Here is an 18,358-nt window from a genome sequence, read left to right as displayed (position 1 = left end):
AATGAATCATAGAGAAATTCAGACCCAGACAGAAGAATTTAAAGGTGAAATTATTTCAGGATTGAATTATATGGCTACAGAGAGACAGCCTGTTTTTAAACAATCAAATTTAATCTATTTGGTAACCTTACAGGAACTACCTGCTCTAGGGCCTGTACAAGCTAATTGGACTCCAGTGGAAATGTTAGATTTAAAGAAGCTATAGTATCATACGACATGCATTCTCCATTTTGTAAAGCAGATGTTAAACTTGTGGTCAACTTGTAATAGAATTATCTCTCAGGACAGGAATTAATTACAGCTGTCCTAGAGGCCAGGGCACAATTACAGTGGAGAACTTAGTTTAAAGAGGAAGCTAAAAAAATAGAACAACAATGTAGGACTACAGGTGTGGAAAATTCCCAGGATCAGCTTCTTGGAGAAGGCCAATATGCTGAAATACAAAGACAATGTTTATATGATAACCAAACCTTAATTCTATGCCACATGGCAGCCATGAATGCATGGGACAGAATTGAAGAAGCAGGGAAGAAAATTGAATCATTTATGAAAGTTATACAAAGCCCATAAAAATCCTTCACAGATTTCTTACAAAGGCTGTCTTCAGCAGTAAATAGAATGATACCAAATTCAGACGCTAGACAGATAATAATTGAATCTTTGCCTTTGAGAATGCAAAATACAGCATGCAAAAGAATAATCAGGCCATTAAAGGCAAGATCAGCACCCTTGGAGGACTGGATCAGGGACACAATTAATATTGAGTCTCATGACCATAATAATATGTGAATAGGAGAGGTAATATCAACAGCTTTGAGGAAACATAATGTCAGATGTTTTAGTCGTGGGGAAACAAGGTCATTTGAAAAGGGAGTGTAAACAGGGCTTTCCTAGAAAGAATGTTTATTCAAGGAACAATGGCAACAGAGTGCCCTTCCCTTCTAGATTATGCAGAAGGTGTGGTAATGGTAAACATTGGACCAACAAATGTAGATCAACAAGTGACAAACAAGGTAATCCTTTGTGTCTGCCATTGGGAAACTCCCAGAGGGGCCTCATGCAGGCCCCCATGGCAAGTTCAGTTTAGACTTTTCTTGCCATTGTAGAAGAAACCCCTACTCAGAGCAATTAAATAGCCAAATGCCCATTGGAATAAATCAGGCTGCTGGCGTGATAGAAAAGTTGTAGCAGAGAGAACAGGAAACTCAGGAGAAACCATAAAGCATTTTTTTTTTTGGCAAAATTTGTTCATTTATAGAACAAAGACCAAAATTAAAAATACAAATAAATGACATTCTCTTAGAAGGTTTAAAAAACACAGGTGTGAATGTTACAGTAATTACACCAGAATTTTTACATCCAAATCAGTAAATGTTCAGCTGTTGATTGGAACATTATCTCAAGTGAAACAGAGCACAAGATGGCTTGAATGCATAGGTCCAGAAGGACAGAGAGGAAAATTAAAGCCAGATGTAGCTACTGTAGCTATAAATTTATGGGGTCATGATCTGTTATAGCAATGGAATACCCAGGTTAACATTCCTCCGACCTCAGAAACAAACCATAAACTAACATGTTTCTAAGAGAAATATTAGAAAGTATTATTCTAATGAGTGGTCACCAGCCATCCATATTATACAAGAACAGGGCACAACACCTGATGATCTTCCAAAGACACCAACAGCTCTACCTTTAAAATGGTCAACAGACAAGCCTGTATGGGTTCAGCAATGGCCTTTAACAACAGAGAAACTGCAGGCCTTGGAAGAGCTGGTAGAAGGGCAGTTAAATGCTCAGTATATTGAAGAATCAACCAGCCCTTGGAATTCTCCTGTATTTGTTATTAAAAAGAAATCTGGTAAATGGAGAATGGTAACAGACCTAAGAGCAATTAACAAAGTAATTCAATCAATGGGCTGTCTACAATCTGGAATTCCTTTGCCTACTTTATTACCTAAAGGATGGCCTCTTATATTTATTGATTTAAAAGACTTTCTTCTCAATACCCTTACAAGAAAAAGACCAAGAAAGATTTGCCTTCATGGTGCCTACTTATAATAATTCTCAACCGGTCAAGAGATATCAATGGAGGGTTCTCACACAGGGGATGTTAAATAGCCCAACCCTTTGCCAATATTTTGTACAACAGTGGTTAGAAGTAATACATAGACAATTTTCTAAATCTATAATTTATCATTACATGGACGCTATTTTACTAGCTGATTCAAATGCAGATACTTTAGAAAGAATGTTTGAAGAAGTAAAGAAAATTTTGCCTTGTTAGGTATTACAAATTGCTCCTGAAAAGATACAAAGAGGAGATTCTATTAATTATTTAGGATATAAAATAGGTCTACAAAAAATTAGACCCCAAAAGGGGCAAATTAGGAGAGATTGATTGCAGACTTAATGACTTTCAAAGATTATTCTGAAACATTTCCCATCTATGAACTGTTGTTGGGGCAAAAAAAAAAAAATGATGAATGGAGTAATTTGTTAAAACCTTAGAAGGTGACAAGGATTTAAATGTTCCAAGAGAATTATCAGCTGAAGCTGAGAGAGAATTGGCTTTGGTAGAAAAGAAAGTACAGGAAGGACATGTGGATCATTTGGATCAAAAGCTTGATTGCATTTTGGTTATTTTATACTCTAGGCATTCTCCTACAGGAATTTAATGCAGAGGGAAGATATTATATTGGAATAGGTATTTCTACCAAGTAAACAGAGTGAAAAATTAACAACTTATGTGGAAAAGATCTCTGACTTGATTTTAAAAGGAAAATTGAGACCGTCAATTAACAGGAATAGACCCAGCAGAAATTGCAGTACCTTTAACTAAGGATGAAATTGACAAATTATGGCCAGAAAGTGAACCTTGGCAAAGAGCTTGCAGTAATTTTTTGGGAGAGATTAACAGCAAATATCCCAAGAGTGGTATAATTCAACTTATAAAGAGAGCTGATTGGATTCTACCTCTTTATAATACAAATTATATATATTGAGATTGATATTGTTAGAAAATGCTATATATATATATATATATATATATATATATATTTAATCTTATTCAGGATATTGTACTTATAGAGTTCATTTAACAATGTAATGCAATTTGCTTATCCTTGAAAGGTATTATTACCAACTATTACAATATAAAGAAATGAAAGTTAGTAGTTAAACATTACAATCGAACTTGTAGTCATATTAGATATGTTTTCAAGGCCGAGCAGATATATTTCAGATAGACAGGTCATCTTCAAACCCTTCAGAGATTTATAGAATATGGCATTTAAGATGTTTAAAAACATATATTTTTTTTTTCTTTTTTTATGACTATGAGACATGTCGGCTCCTGGCAGCACCACTCTACTTCAGAGAAAATATGGGCATTGAAAAAAATGCATATGGAGTTAACTTTCATTGTGGCAGAAGTTAGCCACTGGGCGTCAAAGTGTCCTCTCATCAACTGCTGACAGTATGCTATCCAAAATGGACAAACAGGACACAAAACAAAGGACTGCTGATCCTTACCAAGACAAGTGTGGTTGCAGATTTGGCAACAGGCATCCTCTGAGGCCAGGACAATATGGCACCATTGCTGAAGTAGCTTTGCAATCTGGAAAAGGTACAGTGACCTTTTCTTCCAAGGCAGCTGAACAGGCAGTGGACCGATGGCTTCTGGTGTGCAGTGGAACAGTAGCTGAAACAGTTATTCTTGAAGGAATAACTAGAATGACGGAATCTAATCTCTCAATGGTAGATAGGCATTTAATAAAGGAGATGAAGCCACCTGCAAGCTGAGAAGAATGGGCAGCAGAATTCTAAAAACACCAGCAATTTCCAGAATTTAAAATCCTGAATCATGACAGGACAGTGGCAGAATTCAAGTTTATCTGGTACATTTGATACTTGCACTGAATATGAGATCAAGCTGTTGGCCTTGTGTACATCTTGCTTCACAAATGAGTCTGTCAGATATGCTAAGCCTGTAGGCCAAAGATGATGCCCCAAAATTGCAGAGAAACCTCGGGTGACTGTCCAGGCAGCTGGCTGTTTCTGTCATAACTCATTTTATAGAAGTCGCTTGTTTGCACTTCCTGTTTCACTAGGTAATATTATTTCCTTCTCGGGTCTCTGAGGGAGTGGAAGATTTGATAGTTGTAGTAACAGTTTTCCTTGTTAAGAAATTCGGAAAAGAAACTCACTAAGAGGTGTTAAGTGTATAAGTTTGAAAGACATCATGAGATAGTTTCCTGTTGGTAATGTAAGTTAGGATAGAAAGTGAATTAGGCACATTTGGACTCACCAAAATAGGATAGATAATAGAATATTTTCTCTGAATTTGTCAAATGCAGATGGACTAGACATTTTTGATATATTTATTACTTGTATATATTGTATTGTACTTATTGTATATAGTTTTTCTTATACCTTTTTTATTGTATTTTATTAGACAAAAAAGGGGAATATGATATTTTATTTGTGCTTTAATAAATAAAGTTTACCTGGAGATCAGAGGAAATAGCAAGCCACTTTAAGTAAACAAGGAATTCAGACCACAGTAGCACACACCCTTAATCCTCTCACTTAGCAGGCAAGATCTCTGTGTGTTCGAGGCCACACTGGGGAACAGAACCAAGTGTGGTTACACACGCCTTTAGTTCCAGTACCAACCATAGAGGCCTGGAAGTCTGTACAGACAGACAGAAAGTGACAGAGCTATATAGGAAGAGGAAGTGAGGTAGCTAGACTAAGAGAGCCAGTGAGAAGGCAGAACAGTAAGGCAATAAAGGTGTGGGTAGACAGGAAGGAATTGGCATTTGGAAGCTGCAGAGTTGGTGAGGTAAGGTTTGCTGGTGACTTTTCCTGTTTCCCTGATCTTTCTAATGCTTTCACCCCTACAGTTGGCTCCGTGTTTTTTATTTAATAAGACCATTTAGAAATTCGTCTATACAGACAGTACACTATTATGGCACCATTCATTGCCATAGGAGCTAATGCATTGGGTTGTGTGGATTAAATAAGAAAGCCGTATGTGGAATGCATAGATGCTTTTCTTCTTGCACCTGCCTGAACTTTCTGTAGTGACTCTTTCTTATACTGGTATTTACTTTTTTCTTAAGAGTATTTTAGTGATCTGTTTACTCTACAACCAAAACAAGAGGAAAAACTTTATGTAGTCCAGCTTTTTAATTTATCTTCCTTTTGTTTGTCATGGCAGTAGGCTTTTATGCAGTAGTATAACCATAGAAACTGAATATACAATGCTTTTCCATTTGGTTTCAGAGCAGATGGTTCCTTTGATTTAGAACAGTGGCTTTGACACTTTATACCCATAGCCTAATAGGAAGTTGTATATGTTTGTGTCTGCAATGAATGTATCTATTCTGTGTATTTATGTATCTGCAGTAACTGTATCTATTGTGTGTATTTATGTTTCTGGAGTAAATGTATCTATTCTGTGTAGTTAACACTCTTAATTTTTTGTTGTTCTCTATCAAGCTCATTAATGGAATGAAACCATAGTTTGAAAAATTAATTGCCTTTTTTTTCCATTTTTATTTTATTTTATTTGGTTCTTTTGAGACAGGGTTTCTCTGTGTAGTTCTGGCTGTCCGGGAACTTGGTCTGTACTCCAGGCTGGCCTCAAACTCAAAGATCCACCTACCTTTGCTTCCTGAGTGATGGGATTAAAGGCATGTACCACTGGCATCCTCAGTTCATTTTTATTTCTTTCCTGGAGACCTTTCAGGGTGGAAATATGCAAGGCCAAAGTCAAAAGAAGGGGGCTTCACATCTTGAAATATGTAAGGTCGGAGTAAAGGCTGTGACGTTCCACCAACTGCTCCATGTGTAGTTAGGCTGTAAGGTTGGAGTAAAGGCTATGACGTTCCACCACCTGGTCCATGAGGCCATGGCTATGACAGAAGAGAGAGAAGACAGAAGAAAGTGCAATGTAGGTATTGTGACTCAAAGCTCATGTTTCTGTCAACTTAATGAAATACAGATTTTAATAGTATTCCCTTATAATACTCTATTTCTCAGTGTCTATTTTTTCCCTGGTCATTTCTGATTCTCTTAATTTGGATCTTCTCTTTATCTCTTTTGGTTAGTTGGGCCAAGGATCTGTTGATCTTGTTCATCCTCTTATAGAACAAGTGATTAGATCATTGATTCTTTGTATTGTTTTCTTTGTTTCTATTTCATTAATTTCTGCCTTGATTTTTATTAATTTTTTCCTTCTTCTGTGTTTAGGTTTGGTTTGTTCTTTTGCCAAATTCTTGTTTCGCATCACTAAAGTCACTTGTTTGTACTCTTTCTCTTTATCATTATTTTTGAATATAGCAATTGGAGCCATGGATTTCCCTCTTAGAACTGCTTACTATATGCATCAGAAGTTTGTTATATTATATTTTCATCTTTGTTTAGTTCCAGCAATACTTTGATTTCTCCTTTGACACATTCCTTATGCATTAGTGAGTTCTTTGATGTCCATGAGTGAGCACACACTAGAGTTTTGTTTTCTGTCAGTTTTAAGGTTTATTGCATAAAAGTCAGATATACGTGGAATTATTTAATTTTTTCTCTGTTAAGTTTTGCTTTGTGTCCCAGGATGTGGTGTATTTTAGAGACATGTCCATGTGTTGCTAACTAGAATGTGTATTCTTTGATGTTTGGGTAGAATAGTCTGTAAATATCTGTTAGGTCCTTTAATATAAGATGCCATTTACTTCTGAAATTATATATATATTTGTGTTCTTAATTGTGGGTTGTTTTTTTAAAATCATGGCTTCATTTGTTTCTTTTCTGGGTGTCTTGGCTGTGCTTACTCCTCTCCTCAGTTTTAAGTATTGCTTCAGTATTCTGTTTAGCGATTTTTTTTGCTTGTGTTTTTTGTTTGTTTGTTGCTGTGGTTGTTGGATATGATTTTGTTTAGACTGTTTAGATCATGGAAAGTTTTTCTTTCTCTTTAGCTATGGCAGGTGGTTTTTCTGGGTGGGGTAGTCTAGGTTGATAGTTGTGGACTTGGAGTATATTGCTCCTGGCTCTACTGGCTTTTAGAATTTCTACTGAGAAATCGGGTGTTATTCTGATGAGTTTTCCCTTGTATGTGACTTTTGTTTTTCTTGTCAAACTCTCAACATTTTAGCTGTGTATATTTGGTGTTTAAACCATGATCTGGTGTTACTTGCTGCTTCTTTGGTCTTGTCTGGCTGGGGTTCTGTGTGCTTGTACCTGTATTGGTGTGTCTTTCCTTAGTTTGGGGGTCATTTTCTTCTCTGGCTTCCTAAAAGAGCTGATCTATGCCATTAACCTGGATCTTCCATATTCCTTCTTGTACACTCTTCTCCTGTGCTTTAAAGTGTTTTTTGTTTTTTTTGGTGTATTTTGTCTAGACCCTCTACTGCGTCTTTGAACCCAGGCAGGCTGTCTCTGCTTGACTTTACATGTAAGGCTTTCCCCTGAGCTTTCTGACTGGGATATTGAGGTTTTCAATTCCATCTTCATTTCAGCTTTGTTCTCTTCAGTGTTTCTATCCCTGTATTGAATTCAGTTTTAAAACTTAAATTCTTTTTGCTATTTTTTTTCCTCTTTCTGGTTTCTCTGTGTAACAGTTCTGTCCGGGAACTCACTGTGTAGAACAGGCTGACCTTGAACTCACAGAAATCTTCTTCTTGCCTTCCAAGTGTTGGGATTAAAGGAATGCACCAGCACACCCAGCTTTCTTTGCTTTTTTATTTAAGTGTGTTATTTGTATTTTCTTGGCTATCACTCCTGTGTTCATTGTTGTTCAATGAAGTGTGTTTTCATGTTTTTAAATCTTTAATTCTTTGATAAAATTTAAGATAGTGCTTTTAAATTGTTTTTCCTGGGGTTCATCTAGGTGTTAGGGTCCAGGAGAAGTCCCACAAATGACCATCGTCCACATATGCAATCAGCAAGAGTGTTTATTATTCCAGCATGCTGGGGCCTGCCATCCAACACAAAGGCAAGATGGCAAAGACGCTGAGAGGGGTGTGTGGGCTCCTTTTAAGCACAGCCAAGGGTAGATCCTAAGGCAGTTAGGTCACTTTAGATATAATTGGCTCAAGCAAGTGGCAATCATATTATTATACCATTATTAGTACATTCTAGTTGGCCAGGGCTAGTCAGGGCTACAGCTTTCCATTTTGGGGCAGGCCTGGACAAGTCCCAGGCTTTGTCCTTATTTGGTCATAATCTTGAGCTATTTATGGCTTAGGCCGCCCGGCCTCCTCATCCTTGCTGTCCAGAGTATTGGATATTGATTGTCCTTTGTTCGTGGCTCTTCCTCAGAAACTGCTTGCTCCATTCCAAAAAGCAGGGACTGGGGCCTAGTTCTTAACTGAGTTATTAGGGCAGGCTGTCATGATATTTGCCTGGCCTTCTCACTAGGTAGTTCTCATTAGAAAATGCTTCTGTAGGTCTAGTGTGTTTATGGGAGGCATGCCGTTTTGGCTGTTCATGCTGCTTTTGCTTTTACCATGTGACCTGGGCAAATGGACTTCTTTCTTTGTGTGTCTAATGTGACAATCTGGTCTTAAATCATTTCAGTACAGGAGATGCATGAGCTTGAGCTAAGCCATGTAAATCCCGTGGATGAATTCTTTAATTAAACCGGGAAGAGATGGCTCCCAAACCTCCAATTTAGAGCTAGGTCAGGCAAAGTGTGTTCACAAATGAAGGGGGTCCACAGCCTTGAGTCTGGAACTAGGCTTGTGGTTTTGTAGATGGCAGTGGGTTAGGACCTTCCTTGGCTTCTTCAGATGAACTGTTCTGACATTTTTAATGTATTCTCTGTGACCTTTGGAGCGCATTTATCTTTCTCCCAAAGACTATCTTTAGTGCTGGCTTAGCCATCATGAATTCCTTTAATCTGTTTTTATCATGGAAAGATTTTTTTCTCCTTTAATTTTATTTATTGTTTTAAGAGTCTGATGTTACTTCTAATGCATTTCATCTTTTAAAAACAAGTTTCTTTAGATTTATTTTATTTGTATGAGTGTTTTGCCTGCATGTGTATATGTGTACCACATGCATGCCTGGTGCCTGCTTAGGTCAGAAGAGGACATTGATTGAGCTGGGTTTGTAGATGGTTTTGAGTCACCGTGTTGGTGCTAGGAACTAGAGCAGCAAGTTCTCCTAACCACTGAGCCAACTCATCCAGTTGTGATCTTTTTGAACTGGCTTCTGGCTTTAAAAGTTTCTGTCAAATAATCAGGGATTGTTCTCACTGGCCTACATTTATAAAGGACTTGGCCTTTTCTTTCTTGCAGCATTTATCACCCTTTCTTTATTCTGTATTTTCATCTTTTACCTGGCACATGTTGTGGGGAGTTTCTTTCCTGGTCCTGTCTAGTTGGTGTTCTGTAGACCTCTTCTTGCACCTGGGTAAACATTTCTTTCTCTAGATTTAGGAAATCTTCTCTAATCTTCTTGAAAATATTTTACCTGCCTTGACTGCATGATTGTTCTTGTTCTGTGTCTGTAATCTGAATGTTGGATCTTTTCATGGGGCCCTAGAGCCCTCCCATATTCTGGCTGAACTCCTGGTGCAGATAATACATAACGATCCTGAAAAAGAATAGTGTGTGAGGAATCACTGTATTAAATTCTAAGGTTATTATGTAGTTCAAAACTAGTATTTGGAAGAGGGATAGACAAATAAAGGAAATAGAAAAAAAACGCAGAAAATTGCCACCTGAAAAATTTCAAAAGTATTAAAATCAAGGAAAGATGATCCGTTCCACAGACTGTTTCCCACTGGATACCCAGGGGCCCTGGAAGGAAAGACTGAAGTGGGGAAGGGAAGGTGGGAAGGAGGAAGAAATCAATCCACTCAACATAAACTTTGTAGGTGTGTGTAACCTTTTGACCTGGTGACACAATATTGTCATCTAAAAAGTTCACGATTAAGAACAACACAATCTTGACCCCTCTGGCTCCTACAATCCCTCCTCCCCCTCTTCTGCAGGATTCCCCCAGCTCAGCCTAATGTTTGGCTGTGGGTCTGCATCTGTTTCCATCAGTTGCTGGATGAAGCCTCACTGATGACAACTGAGCTAGGCACCAATCCATGAATATAGCAGAATATCGTCGTTAATGTCATCACATTGACATTTTTTTCCCCTCCGGTCATGTTTGGTTCTATCCTAAGTCTCTGGGCCACCCATCCTGTGGGTGCTGGCACTCTAGGCAGTGTCAGGGGTGGGCTCCCTCTTGTGGAATGAGTCTCAGGCTGGACCAGTATTGGTTGGATACTCTCACTATCTCTGTGCCTATCTAATCCCAGCACATCCCATAGGCAGGACAGACCATAGGTTCAAGGTTATTCCTCCCCTGGAAGTCTTGCCTGGTCAGAGGAGATGGCCAGTTCAGGTTACATATCTGATATTGCTAGAAGTCTTAGCTGGGGTCATCCTTGCAGATTCTGGGAATTTCCCTTGCACCAGGTTTCTGACCCTGAAGTGACACCCTTTCCAGTAGTCTTTTTCAGTACTCTCCCCTCCACCAACCCTCACCTGATCCCCACCTTCCCCCTGTCCACCCACCAAATCTCTTCTATTTCCCCTTCCCAGACAGATTCTAGTGCCTTCCTTGAGCCTCTGGGTCTGTGGTTATCCTTGACTATACAGCTAATATCCACTTATGAGTGAGTACATACCATGTTTGTCCTTCTGGGTCTGGGTTACCTCACTCAGGATGATTTTTTCTAGTTCCATCCATTTGCCTGCAGATTTCATGATGTCATTGTTTTTAACAGCTGAGTAATACTCCATTGTATAAATGTACCACATTTTCTTTATCCATTCTTCAGTTGAGGGACATCTAGTTTGTTTTCAGGTTCTGATTATTATGAATAAAGTTGCTATGAACATAGCTGAGCAAGTGTCTTTGTGGCATGATTGAGCATCCTTTGGGTATATACCCAGGAATGGTATAGCTGGGTCTTGAGGTAGATCGATTCCCAATTTTCTGAGAAACCACCATATTGATTTCCAAAATTGCTGTACAAGTTTGCATTTCCACAAGCAGTAGAGGAGTGTTCCCCTTGCTGTACATCCTCTCTAGGATGAGCTGTCACTTGTGTTTTTTATCTTTGTCATTCTCACAGGTATAAGGTAGAATCTCAAAGCAATTTTGATTTGCATTTCCCTGGTAGCTAAGGATGTTGAACATTTCTTTAAATATTTCTCAGGCATTTGAGATTATTCTGTTGAGAATTCTCTGTTTGGTTCTGTACCCCATTTTTTAATTGGATTTTTTTTTTGATGTCTAGTTTCTTGAGTTCTTTATATATTTTGGAAATAAGCTCTCATGAGATGTGGAGTTGGTGAAGATCTTTTCACATACTGTAGGCTGCATTTTGTCTTATTAAAGGTGTCCTTTGCCTTACAGAAGCTTTTCAGTTTCAGGAGGTCCCATTTATTAATTGTTTACCTTAGTGTCTGTACTCTTGGTTTTCAGTTCAGGAAGTTATCTCCTGTGCCAGTGCATTCCAAGCTATTCCTCACTTTCTTTTCTATCAGCTTTAGTGTGACTGGATTTATGTTGAGGTCTTTCATCCAGTTGGACTTGAGTTTTATGCAGGGTGAAAGATATGGATCTATTTTCATTCTCCTACATGCTGACATCCAGTTATACCAGCACTGTTTGTTGAAGATGCTTTCTTTTTTCCATTGTGTAATTTTGGCTTCTTTGTTGAAAATCAGATGTCCATAGGTGTATGGATTTAGAAAACCCACAGAATAAACTAATCTGGGCCCATAGGAGCTCATAGAGACTGATCCAACAACCAGGGAACCTACATGGTACTGACCTAGGCCCTCTGCATATATGTTACATTGTATAGCTTGGTCTTTTTGTGGGACTCCTAACAGTGGGAGCAGGGGCTGTCTCTGACTCTTTTACTGGCATTTGGGACCCTGTTCCTCATACCAGGTCGTCTTGCCCAGCTCGATACAAGGCAAAGTGCTTAGTCTTTGCCTCTGCCTCCTAAGTGCTGGTATTAAAGGCGTCCACCGTCACCACCCAGCTGATATTTAGTTCAAAATATTAAATCTCAGTTAAATAAAGTAATATTTACTTCCATTCTTTAGTCACATGGTCCGTATTTCAAGTGTTCCTTATTATATCTCTCAGAGGCAGAACAGTCCAGTTACCAGAGAAAGTACAGTTATTTCCTCTGTGAGGCATCTTCTTTATAATGACATGTAACACATGTGTTGGTACTCACACAGATTTAAATAAACTGCCTAGAATTTGTAAGCCAAGAAATAATGGTCCTTTCCAGTAAAATTAAAGAAAATAAATGTACTTAACATGTATTTTCAAAAAGTATTGCTATTTTTAGTGGGTAACAGTTAATACAGAGATTCATAACTGGTCAAAATGTTGAGAATGAATGCTTATCCCTAATAGAACATCCATATCATCCCCTCTAAGATTCAGGGATTTTTAGGAGCTTGAGGATGGGGACAGCATCCTATGAAACACTGTCTTGATAAGATGGGGCTGATGTAATCATGAACACAAGATGTGCACACACACAAAACTGAGACGTGTAAATAGGAAGGAGCTAAGTGGAAGAGGAAGGAGAGAAATGTGTTCACAAGATACTTTTTGCTTATATGAAATTGTCAAAAATTAGAGTATTTATAACTATTGCAATTTTGAGACTGTCCTCTATTTTAATAAGGAACTGAAACACTTGCTTCATGTCTAGAAAACAAGTTTTTATTTATTTACCAAAACAGTTGCAGTTTTTCTCCAAATCACAATACAACATATACAGGAAATAGGCAAAAGGTGGAAGTAGATGTTAGGGGAAGAGGAAATCAATTTGGAGTGCTTTAAATACCCTGGGCTGTGTGGTGCTTGCTGCTAGTGCCTGACTTTCCAGGCGTAGTTAGCCCCCACAGAGGAAGTGCAAGCAGACCTTGAGCCCTAAAGCTATTCCTGAGTCAAATGACTTTGAGGAAGTGACAGTTCTCTTCTCATTTTCCTCACAGCAAACCAGCTAATTAAGATCAAGACAAGATCCCTGGGTGGACACCTGGTTTCAAGATGCTATAACATGCTCCTGTTCCCAGGCTGGATGTGAAACTTAAAATTTACAAGTAGATTAAATAGGAAGTGTTGAGGTATTGAGTTACGAAGAGGACCGCATGATGTAGAAAGCAGTTTGTCAGGCCTAAATAGAAAGTTTAGCAAGAGAAATGGAACTGTGAGTTTCTGGCCAGGAGCTGTCTGTGTCTGTGGGTGGGCTGTGTCCTTCACTGTGAAATGGGCCCCCTGATAAAGCCTGGTGGTCAGAGTTCTTATTTGGGGATTCAACAGTCAAGTTCTGTAGCTGTGACTGATGATATTCATCATGTGAGGATGTGGACTATGATGCTGCTTCTGTTTCTCCTTCCGTGAAGTTTAATATTTAGTCTCCTCACTTGGGAGTTACTAATTTTAGCACTGGAACAAATTGATTGAAATTTTGAGTCCTAAAACCACTGTGAAATTTAAACATATGTGATTAGATTGGTCAAAATAACTTTGTTTAGAGTTATATCTGGTTTTATATAGTCTTAATATGGCAAGCTATAAGTCATGAATGTGGAACTCAGCACACATTCATGAGGGATTTTACCTAGGGTGACAATTTCCCACAGCTGTACTCACATAGTACCTGGATAATGAAAAGGCCCTGTAAGTGGTAAAGATTTTTGAAATATCTGCAGTGTAGGATTATTTATTTATTTATTTATTTATTCATTTATTTATTTATTTATTTTTGAGACAGGATTTCTCTTTGTAGGCCTGGCTACCCTGGATCTCACTATGTAGACCAGGCTGGCCTCAAATTCGCAGATCCCCTGCCCCTGCCTCCTGAGTGCTGGGATTAAAGATATGTACCACCACCACCTGGCTACAATGTAGGAATTTATTCACATAAAATTCTATGCTTTAAACCATTATGAGATATTTCAAATAAATTTTTATTCATCCTTTTTTCCCATACTACTGAAACATTGAAAAGGCGGTAGAAAAAACGGGCCATGGTGACACATACCTTTAATTCCAGCACTTCAGAGGCTAAGGGCAGGCAGAACTCTGTGAGTTCAAGGCCAGCCAAGTCTAGGCTAGCTAGGGTTACAAAGTGCAACCCTATCTTCAGCCAGCCAGCCAACCAACCAACCAACCAACCAACCAACCAACCAACCAACCAACTAACCAACCAAAGGCTAGCATACTCATTAAGATCCTTCACCATGAAACATAACAGCAAAGCAAGACAGTTTCAGTTCAGCCATACTGGCATGTAGTCATTTTAAAGTTTCCTGCCACATGCCTCAGAGCTACAGAGAGGGATCACAAAATGCTGATACTTCATAGACATATGCCTGGGCACATTGCCAGCACCTCCTGTACCTCAGCCTTCATTTAACCTGGGTGAGCTTGGGGGCTTGAGTGAGTGAAGTTTGGAAAGCATCAGGCCCTGAGGTGGACATATTACATGAACTTGCTGTAACACCAGTCACTTCACAGAGATCAACATGTAAAGCTCATGATTTTAACAATGTTCACATGATCATCACATTACCAGCTCTCAAAATCACCACCTCTTGGAAGTATTACACTAGATGAGAGGACGCTTAGGAAAGGCAGCTAAGTGGCATGACAGGAGCCTACTGGCCTGACTATTCCTGTAGCCTAGGTAAAGACAGAAGCATAGAACCAGCTTCACAAAGTGGTCCTCTGTCTTCTACACATGCCCAGTGGTATGTACACACCCATACCCCCCCATTAATACATACACACAGTAACAGTAAATACATCTCTTCAAACTCTGTATTCACTTGTGTCACAATTGCAGTGAGAAAATGTATGAGAACCTTGAAGTGCATAGAGCTCATCTCCCTGATGTTAATGTGCAGTGTCTGCCACACCTTAATACAACAGGAGAATGTCTAAAAGGCCCCAGCTGATTTTCACATGTATTTCTCCAGCCGGTTCCTCTATGCTTCCACTGGCTGGTTTGTAAGTTATTTTAAGTGTTTGTTTTGCTGTACTCATCAAAATTCCTCAAGCATTTGAAGGTAGTGAATAATTTTTAATCTCGATTTTCTTTCAGAAATGCAGTAATTTGTTGAAAGGATTATGACACTGAACTGAGTCTAGATATTCTAGTTTGAGTCTGACATCAAAACATTACAAAGAAAGGGAATTAGGGTTAGATTATTATGTAAAAGTTGAGTAGACATGTGACTGATTACTCTTTGAGTGTTCTAAGAAGCCTGTGTCATAAGTAACCAAAGCATTCATTTTAACCAATAATCTTATCTTACACAGAACAGGGGTAGCATCTTTAGTCAAAGTCCTATGTGTCTTAGCAAAGTTACTTGTGTTGCAGTGTGATCTGCATACTTGTTTCTGAGAAAGACCTGAGAGATCCTTTTTCTTTGGGAAACATAGTCACATTGCTCAGAATTAGTTATTCTATTTCTTAGCTCTTTCCAGTGCCTGTGAAAAGATCCTAATGTTCTTTGAAGAATTTGTTTTTCGTGTGTGTGTGTGTGTGTGTGTGTGTGTGTGTGTGTGTGTGTGTTGCTAGATCAAACCTAGAACCATGTCATTCTAAGCAAGCTCTGTATATACCACAGATCCGCACCCCAGCCTGTTTTTAAAGGATAGCTTGTTATTAAACCTAATGGCTTGCTATAGTTAAATCACATGCAGCTAGCCAGCGTCACCTTCCTATCCCACCCACAGTGTTCTCTCTCTCTGACCACATGTGGAAATACTTTCTTGGGGTTTTGAAATATATTGTGTCCTTTTTGGGGGTGTCCTCACAACTCTCACAACTAGGACAGTTATGAAACAACTCCGTAGTTCCTGTTATTTATGTTATTTGTCATTTCCAACATAAGACGCATCCTGCTATCTGACTACAGACTGATAGAAATTTTGCCTCCAAATGACCAATGCAATTCCCTTTCCTCAAGAGGCAAGAAAAAAATTGACTAGAAGAGAAACAGGTGCTGCTGACTGCTATTTGAAAGGAATCTTTTATGGGGTGTGGTGAGTACTGCCATTTTATGACCACAGTTTTAGAACGATCTCAGGATACAACAGAATTTTTTGGGTATATAGACTAAGTTGCTGGTGTGTGGCTTCATTTGGTGTTAATTTATCACGAACATTTCTACTGTGATCGAAAGTTATTGTGAATCTTCATCAGAAGGTTCTGTGATACCAGTTATTTTCTTTCTTTTTCTTTTTTTTTTTTGTGTGTGTGTAATTTCTTGTTTTCACGACCCAAGATGTAACTGAAGGAGCAGCCATTGTCTCTGTAGTTCATAGTACAACTCTGTTCCCAATAGTAATAGAAGTGAGTTTAAAAGACCAGAGTTGTTTTTATTATTATTATTATTATTATTTTATTATTATTATAGTCTCCTTCTTCAAGGCTTTTGGGAAATCACATATGATTTCTCAGAATCTGAAGTTCATTTGACCAGTAATCTTACATTATCTTATATTTAACCAACTAACTGAACACATAGAACAAAATCAACTTAGGTCAATGTATTTGTTCAGAGAAAAACATTTTTTAAAGGACACATTTTTTTCTGAGCAAGATGCAAAGAGCAGAGTATGCCTGTGGGCCTGCCTGGCGGTGCCTGGCGGTGCCCGCTGGTCCAGCTCTGAGGCTCTTCTGCCTTGCTACAGTTCTGCAAAGCCAGGACTACGGTGTGTGTGGATTTTGTGTGATAGTTCTTACTCCCGCCACATAATATTATTTTGTAAGCTACTAAAGTTTCTTTGGAAGTTCCGGTTTCAGTTGCTCTGTGTTGTTGTGTCCCAGGGCAATACCTTGATTTGTCATGCGTTCGGTGTCTCAATTTTGGCTTATGAATAACTTTGAAAAGAACACTAGTGTGTAAGACAGCCGTGCCAGTGCCTTAGGGCCGAACCCCATCACACTTAAATTCTTGGTTTTAGGATGATAATAGTAGCTGACCTTAGATTTTTCAGAACCGATACTGTATTCAGATTTTAAACATTTGAAGTCGTGATCTTACTTTTTCTTAAACTGTTACTTCCTCTTGTGTCCACTAGCCTGTGTCCTCTCCATAGTGAAAAGACAGAGTGAAATACAGAGGGAGCATTTGCAGACAGGACCTTTGAGGAAAACTGAATAAGGACTGTAACCCAGGCTGCTTCTCCTGCTTTCTATGTCTTGTGAGTGGGGAACTAGATCCATTGTATCAGGTAAACAGCACAGTTAGGAAAGCACTGGGACCGCCAAGTACACAGATCCAGGCAGCTTTGACTGAAGGTCTTCTTTGTTTACTGGGATAGTAATGACTTGGGCACCTCTCAATAATTCAGTTTCAGTAAAAGAAGGCCTCTTGTCCTCTAGATTGTAGCCATTAATAAAAATGCTGTCTCTTGACCCCTAACTTCCGCGGCATCTCTGCTGTTTTGACTCGAGTCCTGTCATTTGACGTTACCAGAATCAATTTAGGTTCAGATTCTTTTTGTGATTTTACTTAAGTTACTTCAAACACAGACTGTGTTTTCTATTTCATAGATTTTACCTAGTATAGGGCTCTCAGGACAGCACAGGCATGTGAGAATTGGTCAGTCATCCAGAGTGGTCGTTTTTTGCTAAATAAGTGGCCTTTGTTGTGTTTGAGCTTTCTGTGTGAGAATGAAGACAAAATGGCTTCGTATTGCTGAATGGAAGCAAATTGTGTTCTTTCTGAATGAGAATATTCCTGTAAATGTCTTCAGTGAAAGATTCTGTGGTTTTAGGGTATGGTCCCTCCAACTGGACTAACAGAAAGTATCAATGAAGCTGTCCATCCAAACAGTTCTTTACTGTACTGTGTGATGTGTTCCTGTACATAACCTGTATACAGCAAGAGTCATTTGTTTTTTCATTTAAAAAATTTCATTCGTTTTTTTGCAGTAACTAATTTAATCTTTTAAATAAGTATTAAGACAAGCAGGTTCATTGAAATGATGTAGTTCTGACCATGATGGAGTAATATATGTTGGAAAACTTTCTTTTCATTAAAAAAATAAAAATCAAGCAAAAATAATGGGCCCAGTTAAAGGGCTAGGCAGATAAAGGAACTTGCCATTAAGCCCAAGTACCAGTGTTTCATGCCTGGGAGCCAAGTGGAAGGAGAAAATATACTCCTACACGTTGTCCTCTGACCACCACACCTATGCCGTGATGTGTATGTACACATACGTGTATATACACACACAACGGCAATAAAATTTTTATATTTCAAAATGAAAATGATTTCAAAAGCATATTCTACAGTTGTTT

The 18,358-nt window shown here is 38.6% G+C and overlaps 1 protein-coding gene across 5 annotated transcripts in view; it reads left to right on the top strand.

Annotated features, from left to right (window-relative positions):
- Fgd4 (FYVE, RhoGEF and PH domain containing 4) overlaps positions 1 to 18,358 on the top strand; it is a 197,719-nt gene that overhangs the window by 17,811 nt on the left and 161,550 nt on the right. The window contains exon 1 of one of the 5 annotated variants that reach the window (XM_076548385.1): positions 15,954 to 16,092. The exons of the other annotated variants lie outside the window; for them this stretch is intronic. Coding sequence (XP_076404500.1) covers positions 16,083 to 16,092 — 10 coding nt within the window. The 5' untranslated portion in view covers positions 15,954 to 16,082. Of the gene's footprint in view, positions 1 to 15,953; positions 16,093 to 18,358 lie in introns of those variants that run through there. 5 annotated transcript variants of the gene reach the window in all.

Source organism: Peromyscus maniculatus, chromosome 12, assembly GCF_049852395.1.
Source record: "Peromyscus maniculatus bairdii isolate BWxNUB_F1_BW_parent chromosome 12, HU_Pman_BW_mat_3.1, whole genome shotgun sequence".
NCBI classification, from domain to species: Eukaryota; Metazoa; Chordata; class Mammalia; order Rodentia; family Cricetidae; genus Peromyscus; species Peromyscus maniculatus.
The sequence above is the reverse complement of the archived record's forward strand: the minus strand, read 5'-3'. Positions and strand labels throughout refer to the sequence as shown.